The sequence below is a fragment of the Pteropus medius genome, unplaced genomic scaffold (genome assembly GCF_902729225.1).
Source record: "Pteropus medius unplaced genomic scaffold, Ma_sr-lr_union100, whole genome shotgun sequence".
NCBI classification, from domain to species: Eukaryota; Metazoa; Chordata; class Mammalia; order Chiroptera; family Pteropodidae; genus Pteropus; species Pteropus medius.
The window spans coordinates 34518061-34530470 of record NW_024340696.1 but is presented as its reverse complement, the minus strand read 5'-3'; the positions used below and the strand labels follow the sequence as shown (position 1 = coordinate 34530470).

General features: G+C 35.6%; 1 protein-coding gene across 3 annotated transcripts in view; it reads left to right on the top strand.

The window, feature by feature from the left end:
• Nucleotides 1–12410, top strand: part of MAN1A1 (mannosidase alpha class 1A member 1) — a 140347-nt gene that overhangs the window by 113250 nt on the left and 14687 nt on the right. For all 3 annotated transcript variants that reach the window (XM_039871427.1, XM_039871408.1, XM_039871418.1), the window contains 2 exons: nucleotides 5781–5904; nucleotides 7877–7970. In XM_039871427.1, the coding sequence (XP_039727361.1) occupies nucleotides 5781–5904; nucleotides 7877–7970 (218 nt within the window). The remainder of the gene's footprint in view (nucleotides 1–5780; nucleotides 5905–7876; nucleotides 7971–12410) is intronic.

Below are 12410 nucleotides of genomic sequence, written 5' to 3'. Positions count from 1 at the left end.
TATTATTTTTTTTAATTAAATGAAACATATTGAGCACCCGTTTCTTGACACTGCCCTAGACTTAGGGATTACACAGGTGCCTAAAATAATCTCTGTGCCCAAGGATCTCAGATTCTTGTAGAAGAGGGCAATCCTGGACATTCCGGTTATGGGAAAAAACTGTAGAACAGAATCGAGAGAACTAAAAGCCTGGGTTCTGTAGTACTAATTTCATTTAGCTTGATCCACAGATTATTCATTGATCCATAGAATGAAAGGCAGACAGAGAGATGAATAAACAGCCAAATTTCACTAGTCTTGAATATCAAGTAATGTCTTGGAATGATGATATGTACTGAACTCTTACAATAATGGAACAATTGTATATGAAACCAAAAAAAGGGGGATGTCTGCCAAACTAATGTTAGTGAATTACTATTTCTGAAGATGCGTATACTATGCTTCTATTCCATCCTGAGTTTTATTAGAAAAGTGTCCGGATAAAACTGCTTGTCTATAGCTCCTCTCTTGAGTTTTAAAGGACTTGATGCAATCCATCAAAAGGACAAATGGATTTGAGATCTCCCAAGAGTTCTAGAGGCTACCAAATGTGGTGGGATATAACAGGCCCACACTGTAAAGAGAAATAAATCAACACAGTGGACATTTATGCCTCTAATACACATTCCCAAATCCATCCTCATTATCAGTTTAGACAATAAAACTAACATCGTCCAGCTGGAATCTACGTAGACATTTTTGTGTGAATATAACTTAGCGTTTAAATTAGCTTCAATATCCATCAGTTGGGATATGTTTAAAAAAATTAGAATTTATCCAATCAGATACTATGCACTCAAGAACAATAATGATGATATACATTGATTGCCATAGGAAATATCTATGAAAAATGTAATGTGTATTTAAACTAACACGTAGAATATGCCTTTATTGAAGTACAAAAAAGTAAATGTGTGTGCATGCCCACACACCGTAAATGCACTGAAATGCTTCCTCATCAGTATTGCTAGTCTTTCCCCGAACCTAAAGATGTGCCAGTTTGCCCGATAACTGAGTAGAAACTGCATTCAGCTCTTTTGCAGTCTGTCGGTAGTTGTAAGCAAGGAGATATTACCCGAAGGACAATTGGAAAACAGAATTTTGGCATCTTTGGACCTCAAGCTCAGATTACTTATGAAGTTAAAGAGGGCTTCTCACCATCTCAGTCTTTATAATTCCCAGCCTCTCCTCCAATCTTAGATAGTCAAATACAAGGAGAGCAGTATTGAGGACAAGAATAAACTAAAATAATAATTATTCCATTTCAATTCTGTATAAGATAACTACCCATAACATGAAGCAAGATATGGCTAATTTTAAACATAATTTTAGCCCCTGGTTAAAAAATTAAATGTGGAAACTCTGGAGATGTAACTCACATGCTGCTGTTCAAAAGCAGAAAAGCCATGGTTTATGAATTAATTCAGTCAAATGGCTGCCTTTTATTAGCCTTTTTCTCCCTGCAGGTTAGCCTTGGGGAAGTTGTCCTCCCCAGTCAAATTTTCTATAGATGAGCTATAGTAGAATCTTAACTAGTTTTGGAATATCAGTCCCTGGAATTGTTGGTCCAACTCTTAGTGAGATTTTAGACTACAAACCTGAAAGGATAGCACTGTATGAACCTTTTCAGGAATGAGGCATTTGTAATAAGTAAAGATGAAATTGCTTAATCTCAAAATCGATTAGCTTTGGGAATATAGTTAAATGAAACAATAATTCATAAACTTTCTAATTAGTCTTTTCTAATTTGTGTTAAAATCCAAAAGGAATGATATTGGATTATCTGCTCTTTTGAATTAAATATCCCCGTGTGCCTCTCCATTTGCATACATGAGTAAGGCTTTACCATAATATACAGAATATGGAGAATTTTTCCTTCTAAAACTTGTTAACTTCATTTACCCCAAAGAGTAAACTATATTCTGGACTATGAACTTGAATGGAGTTTGTTTACTGATCAGCTAATCCAAAATTATCCAGGCATGAATCCTCAAGAAAAATTTTATTGGCCTATTTCCCAGTTTGCATAAACTAGCAAGCAGCAAGGAAGAGTAAATTGAGAGTCATAGCTAATCAAGACTATATAACTATTTAATGTATTGTTTATATATTTCATCTGGCAAATTTTTTAGAATTGTTTCAGTTCTATAAATTCTTTATTTGTTGCATTTGGTTATACTAAGTAGTCAAATGTATTTGTTAATGATGCGAATTGTATCTGGGTAGTCGCTATCATGTATAACTTTAGGTACTTAAATTTAAAATTATTTTGAAGGGATATACCATTAATCTAGAACAACCCTGCAGCTATGTGATTCATTACAAGCTCTAGAAAAAGAGTTAGCAGCTCTCCTGTGGGATTCAGATGTGAGTAGAATAGTGTCATTAGTCCTGTAGTTCCTTCCTCTGGTGCTATTAACCATTCCCAGGAGAGAAGGAAAAACGCATAATGCCCATTGCTTATCAGAGCTTTGAGGTCCGTAAATAATTATACCTTCTTGCTTTCAAGTACAGTAGGATGAGGAAGCATATTGCCACTGCTAATAAACTACATTCAAATTAAAGTCTCTAAAGTAACAAAATAGTGTTTCACACATGCAAAAGAATCATGGACACCCAGTTTTTTAAAGACGTTTCTAATTTCAATTGCCAAAATCAGTTTTTTTTTGTTTCGATGTTTTATTTTCAAAGAACTATTACCTTCATAAACTACTGAAATTTTAAATTAAATTAAAAATTGAAATATATACATTTGAACCTTGAACATCGTGGGGTTGGGGCACCAATTCTCCACACAGTTGAAAATCCCTGTGTAACTTTTGACTCCCCAAAACCTTAAATACTAATAGCCTACTATTGATTGGAAGCCTTACTGATAACATGAACAGTCAATTAACACACAGTTTATACGTTATATGTATTATATACTGTACTCTTACAATAAAGTAAGTTAGAAAAAAGAAAATGTTAAGAAAATCATAAGGAAGAGAAAACACTTTAACAGTATTTATTGAAAAAAAATCTCCATAGTGGACACATGCAGTTCATACCCATGTTGTTCAAGGGTCAACTGTATTTTAAATGATACTCCAATTTAAAATGGAAGAACTGGAGATTGGAAAAAACAAAAGAAATGAAATTAGAGAGATACAAAAGTTTGAAGTTCTGTTTCAGGACTCCTTGAACCAAACACTTGGCAGCTCCCCAAATCATGTTAATTGCCTTTTTGTGTATACATTTCCATATGCTGACTCATAGTTTTGGCTTAAAATGCAGTTATTGTAACAAAATAGGGAATATTTAAATATTCTTTCCTTTTGTGCCTACCTTATGGAACTAATAGTTTCTGAACACAAACTTATTTTATCTATAAAATGTGTTTCTAAAATATTATCAGTGTTTGTAAAATAGAGGTAAAATAAAGAACAGTATGACTGCCTTTAAAAGATCATGATAATGAAACTGAAGTTAAATACATTTTAAATCCCCTACTCCCTCAGATGAGACTCATGTTGAGCCAGAGTTGTAGAAAGCTTAACCTTTAGTATCATGAGATGCCCAGGGCACCTTGACCCCCAGACCAACCTGTCTAATACCCTGAACTGAAAAGAATCAGCCCCTGAAGACCGGGGAACCGGGCTAGGTTCCTCAGCACGCTACCCTCTTCCTTCTTCAGAATGAAGTCATCACTCCCTCTTACCCTGACATTGCCATATGTTGCAGCTTTGTGTTTAATAGTTTCTCTAGAACATAGAAATTTGTCATTCTGTTTAATATGCTTATTGATTTTAGTCAGCGATAGAATGGTTGGAATATAAAAAAATAAGATGTCATGACAACAAATTAATGACCAATTACCATGTGCATTTGCCATATGTTAATAAAATTTGAGAGTAGCTGTTTTTCCTATTTGGATGATCGGATATTCCTTTTATGTAAGCCAACCGTAAAAATAAAAACTGACTCACATTCTCAGAACTTAATAAATACCAGATATGTTCTAAACTGAATGACTATATGATTTTCAGATCGCTTTTATTTCTGCATACTTTTTATTAGGTTTACCATAAATCAGTATTTTAGAACAAAACCTAGATTTTGCTCTAAAAAGAAATCGGAAATAAGAGTGAGGCTAGCTTAGAAGTCAGATACTGGTTGTCCTGGTTGTTTTCCTTTCCTTCAGCATTCCTCAGAATCCCTGCAGCAGAGGCAGTGACAGAACTGGAAGGGTTTACCCAGAGCTGTGAATGATATGAGACAAAAAACAGAAAGGGTTGGGAAATAAAGCAGTATTTAAATGGGGCCAACTTGGAAAGAGAGAATGTGAGAAGTCAACAAGTTCCTAAGACTTGGCTTCAAATGAACCTTGTAGCCTTCTCTCCTGCCACCTTCCATTCCCTCCACTCACCAAAATCAGGGGCTACCTCCACTTCCTAGCCTTTCTGCTACGTGTCTCTCCATGTCCAGATTCTCCCTCTCCCATTCTTTCCTCACTATTTCTTATTTATCCTTCAAGAATCAACTCAGGACTCTCCTTCTTGTAGGAGCCTTCAATGATTCCCACCATTTTGCATCACGTGTCCTGGCTGTAGGTACTCAGCGAACTCCACATATTTATCTTGGTATTTACCACATTCAACTGGAATTATTTAATGCTCAGGTCTTTATCTCCCATTACTCTATAAGGTCTTTGAGAAAAGAGTGATTTATTCATCATAACCATCTTGTAACCTGGTATCGTACATAGTCCCTGGCAAATAGTAGGCATATAATAAATGTGCATCTGAACTAAAACCAAAATGTGAGCTTTCAGCTTTCTGCAAGGAAATGTATTGATCCGAAGAATCATTGACTTTATTCTTTATTTGAATTATCACATATGTCTCGACATTTTAAGTGGCTTTCCAGAAATAAACTGTGCCCAAGAATATGACCATGTTTCAAGAGCCTCTTTAGGTGCATTTCTCTGTGTGCGTGTGTGTGTGTGTGTAAGTGTGTTTAAGACTAACACTTTTTAAAAAGCATTTCTCCAACATGAATCATAAGGCAATAATTTTTGAAGCTTCTGCTTTGACCCCTTTCAAACTTGAATTACATAATTTTTTTGATATTTTTGAGCATAGATTAAATATATCAGACAACGAATTAATGCCTTAGAAAATATACTTAGGACATAGGTAAAGTATTGTAAAGCAAAATATAAGAAAGGAAGTCCAGTAAATGGAAGGTTTGGAGAGGGTATGGCGTGAGTATATTACTAATGAATCTTTGAGATTTATCCAGTATCCAAGAAAAAATTGTATATAATGTGAGGATCTATAACTTTCATGGAATCTCAGGCTGAAATTAATTTAAGTGCTCAAGTGCTTTAGGTGGTATTTGGGGCATGGTGGAGGTGTTTTGGTCTGATTTTGTTTGATATTCTACTTGGAATGGGTGTGCATCTCTATATGGCACCTGTACTTGTCAAAATATTTGTCTCTTCATCAACAGCAAGCACATAGCAACTTCTTTGTGACTTAAGCCAACACTGATTTTCAATTTGGAAATAGGAGTCAAAGCTTGAAACTGGTAACCAGTCAAAGACAACAATGCTGGATATTTTTAAATTTCCCGAGTGGGCTATTACCTGAGGAACCATTATTCAAAAGCTGTCTCTTTCACTGGTACTATTTAGAGCTGAAAAAAAAAAAAATGGAATTAGTCTGACCCATAACTCTTTAATCTCTTCTCTTCTTTAGTGGGATTGGAAGGAACTGGCCCTGGGCCTCAGGAGGCAGCAGTATTTTGGCAGAATTTGGAACTTTGCATCTGGAGTTTATACACTTGAGCCACTTATCAGGAAACTCCATCTTTGCAGAAAAGGTGAGATTCTCCACTACACCTTGCATTGCAAAGGAGTGCTTGTGAGAAACAATATTCTCTCCTGAGAGATTTAGTAATATTGGATGTGGAAAAGAACAGCCAAATTTAATATAGCTTTTAATGAAGTTTTCTTATGTGCAGCCTTTCATTTAACCAAACCGTAAACTCCTGGTCTTTCCCTGGCACCATTAATAACTCAGTGTGAGAGGGCCCAGCTTGCACTTCTGATTCTCTGCACCTCACGTGGGTCACTTTACCTCTCTGAATTGTTTTTTCATATTTCAAAAGATATAAGGTTGTATGGACTATATGAACCAAGTATGTGAAAGACTTTTTAAACCAAAGGCGTTATATAAATGCAAGGTAGCAATTGAATCAATTTCTAATTTTTAAGAAACAAACCTATAGACATTTGAATAAATTCATATTCACCGTATCGTTCTGCCTTTAGCTTTTACCTTACTTCTCAGCTCCCCTTTACAGCAAAATTCCTTGGAAGAATTATCTCTGTTTGTTATCCCCTCTTCTTATCTGTCGCTCTCTTGAACACTTTCCAGTCGGGCTTCTGTCCCAGCTACACCTGTCACGGTGACCAGTGAGCACCACACTTCCAGATGCAGTCATTATTCTCACCTTTCATCTTCCTTGTCCTCAGCATTTGATGCATTCAGTCACTTCCATCGCCATGTGATGCTCTCTACCCTTTGCAGCAGGCATGGGATACTCCCCTGGTTTGCCTCCTTCCTTCATGAGTGCTCCTTTTCAGTCTTCTTTCTGGGATCTTCCTCATCATCCCAACCTCTAAATATTGGAAATTCCTAGGTCTCTTCCTTTTATGTTCACTTACATTATTTCATCCAATCTCATGGCTTTATATACTATCTATATGCTTTTGACTCCAAACTTATAATTGTAGTCCCAACCTGTCCCCTGAACTCCAGACCCCATATATCCAAGTACCTATTCAATATTTCCACTAAGAGCTGTGATGGACAGCTCCCACTTAAAATGTCTCTGACTCAACCCCTCAGGCCTGCTTCTACTCCAGTCTTCGCTATTTTGGTACCTGGCACCTAATTTACCCAGTGGCTCAGACCAAAATTCTTGAGATGACCCTTGTTCCTCTCTTTCTGGTAAACTTCAGGTTCAATCCATCAAGAAATCCTTGGGTTCTATCCTGTTAACCTTTGCTGCCACCCTGGTTCAAGATTCTATCATCTCTTCCCTAGACTCGGCAGTGGCCTCCTGACTACCCCTTCCTCTTCCTCTCTTGCACCCTAGTCATGCCGATACCGTAAAAACACAGATCTTCAATGGCTTCCCATCACACTCAGAATAAAATAAGCCTTCATGACCTGCAAAGCCTGCATAGTGTGAGCCTGGCTACCTGTCTTCTAGCTTCAGTGGCTGTTCCAAACCCACTCTCTTCTCAGGCTTTTGTAGTTGCTTCTCTCTCTGCCCAGGTAGTTCTTCCTCCAGTTTTGTGCATTGCTTGCTCCTTCACTTTTTAAAATTTCTGCTCAAACACTCTCTCCTCAGCCTCCCCAGACCACCTCAAGTAACAGTTCAACCTCACCACCTCACATCACTCTGTCCCGTTACCCTCTTGTATTTTTTTTCATAGCATTATTACCACATGTTATAATACGTACATTGCAAATATTATATTTCTTTGTTTATTATCTGTCTAATCCCACTAGAATGCAAATTCCAAAAGGGTAATGACTTTGTTTATCCACTGATGTATCCCTAGTTCCTTGTTTGGCATCTGGCTTATGGTAGATGAGAGTGACTATGTTCACTTACTGCCTATTATTTTTGCATGCTGGTAGCAACTATCTTTGTTCTAATTCTGCATCATTTAACACAACTTTTTTTTTCTAACATGGAAAAATGTAATCAAGAAAGAGAGAAGAATGGCACCAGAATTGTTTTTTATATTTGTGTAGTAACATTTTGTTTTCTATTATAGGTAATGAATATTCGAACAGTACTGAACAACCTGGAAAAACCACAAGGCCTTTATCCTAACTATCTGAATCCCAGCAGTGGACAGTGGGGTCAATGTAAGTCAAAGATTACTATTGTTTTAGCTCTTTATGGTACCCAGTATTGTTCTAGTAACAGAGCAAAAAGGCAGAAAAAAAACACAATCTTTTTGAGAGAATGTTTGGAAAGGAGAAAGAAGGCATGGTTCCTTAAACAAATAGGCCTCTGTCGTAAGACAGAATGTTAAGTGTTACCAGAGAACTAGAGTGTTTATTTTTCATGTGAGCATGATGACACCAAAGCACTTGTAAAGCTATTAATCAGAAAGAGAAGATCTGGTCAAGGTAGTATGGGGATGTTAGCCTGTAACAAGCTGGTCATGGGGAATAGAAGGAAAATTTGTTCCTTTGTGTTAATGACTCTCAGAGGTTTTTACAGAATAGTTAGATCATTCTACTACATAACATTTTCTGCCTGAATCTTTAAGGACTGAAAAATCGTAAGAGGAAACAGAGTATTTTCTCTACTTAATTTTAAGCCAGCAGATAAAGTTTCATGCCAGTAGAGTTACCTTCAGGATAAGAGAAAGTATTATGCCAGAAGCCTTCACTTGAGATCCTTACAGACTTTGACCAGGGATAGAAAGATTCAGAGCAGTTGAAAGAAATGTTCCCAGCCTGATTTGGAGAAACAGTGGTAGATTAAGCAGCAACTGAGAACAAGTGAAGAATACCAAGTAAGATGTCTAGCTGTGTCGAGTGTGTTAGAATGCATTAAAATTTTACTCTAATTTGAGTTTTTTAATTATATTTAAATATCATATTCTTAGATGGTTGTTCCTCACTGTTACATTAGAATACTTTTCTTAAAAAATAATTTGGTTGAAAAAATGCTAACATCTATGACTTTGTGCAAGTAGTGGCTACGGAAGGCCTAGCTATTGAGACCGTAAGACCATAATCTAGGCTTCCACTTATCCTAAATGTGGGCTGCAGATCACTGGACATACCCTGAGACCTTTCAGGGGGTCTACAAGGTCAAAGCTATTTTTATGATAATACTAAGACTTTCCACCTTTTTAACTGTGTTGACATTTACACTTATGCTGCAAAAGCAATGGTGGGTAAAACTACTGAAACCACAGTAAGATCCATGTCAGGGGCAACAAATAGTACTAATAGTGACTTTCTAAATCTTCACTGAAGGTAACAAACAAGCAAGCAAAAATGTCAGTTTCACTTATGAATGTTCTTAATAAATCAAAATAAATTATTGATTCTAATAAATCTAAGCCATCGAATACATATCTTTGTAATAGTCTATATGATTAAATGGAAAGTACACTCAAAGCACTTCTGCTGCATAATAAAAAACAATGGTTGCCTTATAGAAAAGCACTTGTGTGACTGAGTTGTGAGCTGAACTAGCCATTTATTGCTTCATGAGTCACCATATTCACTTGAAAGAACAACTAAAAACAAACTGTGGCTATTCAGAGTTGGGTAATTAGTAGACATGTTCTTGAAAATGAGCCTATCACTTCAAGGAAAACTGAAAGTATCTGTACCAATGATAAAATTTGAACTTCTAAATGAAAATTAAAATTTTGGAAGACTTGTATATGCTACCATGAGCTCATTGCTTTTAACCAACACTAATAGACTTTTCTGATGAGATTGGTGGTGTTATTGACAATTTTTTTTTATATTGTGTAATGAAATGTGTCAACATTTGGAAGCTCTGCATAATTCAGTGAACCAATATTTTTCAAATGACCAATGCCTGATGTTACAAAATCATGTATGAGAAAAAGATCCATTAGAATTGCAAGATAGACCAATGACTTTTAATGCAACAGTACAAAAATTCATTGTGTTTTCTAATTCTACATTGCAGCTAACTTTTAAAAAACTTCTACCTTTAAAAAAAACCACTTGTCAAGTTTTGTTGTAGCATCAAAGGAAAATACCCACAATAATCTGAAAAGACTATTAAAATACTCTTTCCTTTTTCAGCTGTATAACTGTGTAAGCCTGAATGTTCTTCATATATTTCAGCCAGAATAACATATAGTATGGAATGAATGTAGAACAGATATGTAATTCCAGCTGTATAGTACAGCAAACATTAAAGAGATTTACAAAAATGTAAACTAGTGTCAGTCTTCTCACTAATTACTTTTGTTTTATAAAATGTATTTTTATGAAAAAACTATAATGGGTATATTACTGTTATTTTACACAAATTAATAAAAATATATTAAATTCTATTTTAATTTCCAATATAGTAAATATCAATAGTACATAAATAAGTTTTATGGGGTACCTATTCATTTTTAAAAGTGTAAAGGGATACTCAGACCATAAAAACTTTGAAGATCACTAGAGTATTTGAGATAAAACAGAACTTAAGTAGCTTTCTAAGGACAAGATGAATAGATATGATTCTCTGAAAAGACAAGGATTTTTAGAGTTCTTCTCATGAAAGATTCAAAATTTGAATAAAAGTCTCTAGGATTTACTGTTTTCTTCCTGTCATTTACGGTTTAGAAGTCACTATGAAGAGGGACAAAAAGAGTCAGTTTTACTGGAACATCCTAGCTTCACCTTCTGGGCCACAAATGTGCTATGTTATTTAGCCATGATTCTTGGTACAAAGTGCCTTTTTATTTGGATTGCTTGTGGGTCAGTTTCCTGTTGGAAAAGCAAACAGGGTTGATGAGTCCCACGTCTCTCTTTTCCCCAACTCCATCCTGCGTTCCAGCCAAAAGGAAGACTTATTTTTTTATTCTTTAGTCAAGGCCTGCTTGGTCATATCCAGGTCGGGGCTTGTGCTGTTTCCTCAGCCCTTGTACCATTTTCTGATTCTACCAAGGCTCTGCTCAGTCACCATTTCTTCTGGGAGGCTGTCTTCAAGACCCAGATTGGAATTTGTCAGCACCCACTTTTCTCTACTCATCCCCTTTTTCCTCCCCTGTCCCAACTCTTAGGGTACTCTCCTGTGACAGTCCTCTTCTTAATGATTTATATACTTATCTATTAACCTAGGGATCCAAAACTTTTGAGGGTGGTGACTTTGTCTTAGTCATATTTGTTAACCTAGCACACAGTATCTTGCACCTAGCAGTGTTTACTTACTTAAATTTCGTGAATACCCATTCAATCTGTATCCAATCTATCTTTCTGCCTCTGCTTTTAATAACGGTTCTATTTATTCTCCTTAAACAGTTTGCCCCTGCTCCTCAGTGGTAGCTGAGAGGCAGCATCCAGTCCTGGTCACTGATAAAGAGATCTTGTGACTGTTGAGGACAAATGTGGGGATCTATGTCTATAGAAAGAGAAATTATCACCCTTCTTTGATGATTATAACAACACTAGTATACATATAGTGCTACTAGCATCACTGGGAGATTACGTTCAGAAGTTCAGATTTAGATGAAATTTATAAAATTAAAAAATGAAGATATTGAATATTTTTTGTCTTGATTCTTTTGCTATTTGTTTTGTTTGTTTCTCTTTTTAAGTATTAGGAATTCTCTTATGGGACCTATTTCTCTTGGGAAGAAAATAAATTACCCCCTTTAGAGAATAACATAATATTTGAGTGACTATAGTACACATTACCTTTAGAGCATTTGAGATTAAAAATACCACATATGCTCTTTCTAGAAGTAGGCGGTCCTTTCCTGCTGATAAAATCAGGCATGTTCTGTCCTACATCCACTAAGATATTTACACAGGACTCTGTTGCTAACACAAATAGTCATCCAGACACATGGGAAGCTTAGTGATTGATATGCTAAATTATCAAAGGATTTTCTCTTGTTTCTTCTCTATGTTCCTTTATTTTGATTTTTTTCTAAAAGTGAAAATTTTATATGCAAGAAATAAAAAAATAGAAAATTAACACTTACTAAAATTAATTAAAACAATTTATTAATATGTAACCCTTTTTCCTTTTTTAAAAATTACCAAATGCCCAAACTTACTGTTTCCATCCATTATAGAATCATAACCCAAGGGGGAAGAAAATGAAGCTGCTTCTGGCTGTTAGTTTTCAACTCTCATTGCTTTAACTCTGAGGGACTTGTCTGGATCATAGCCATCATTTCCTATTACTTCATTTAGTCCTTGTTGTTTTGACAGTAACCGGACAGTGATTTGCTTTACCATGCATCACTTGCATTTGTCTGCTGCAATCATGTTTATAACAACCAGGCTTATTATTGATGAGATAGGTCATAGTATATTTAATTTGTAAATGTCAGAGGTTTCTGTGATGATTTATTTAGGAAATTGTAAAGGTCACTTCAAACACTGCTATTTTAAGAACCAGCCTTAGAATTGTGAAAACACTAATTTTACATTAAAATTAAAACCATAATTCTAGATTTTTTACAATAGTAAAATCACATATTTAACTAAAAATATAGCCCTTTTAGCTTGAATAGGTGTAGTCTTTACTAAGGGTGACTTAGAAGTATTTTGCTTTGTTTATCAATTGTTTACTGAGTATGT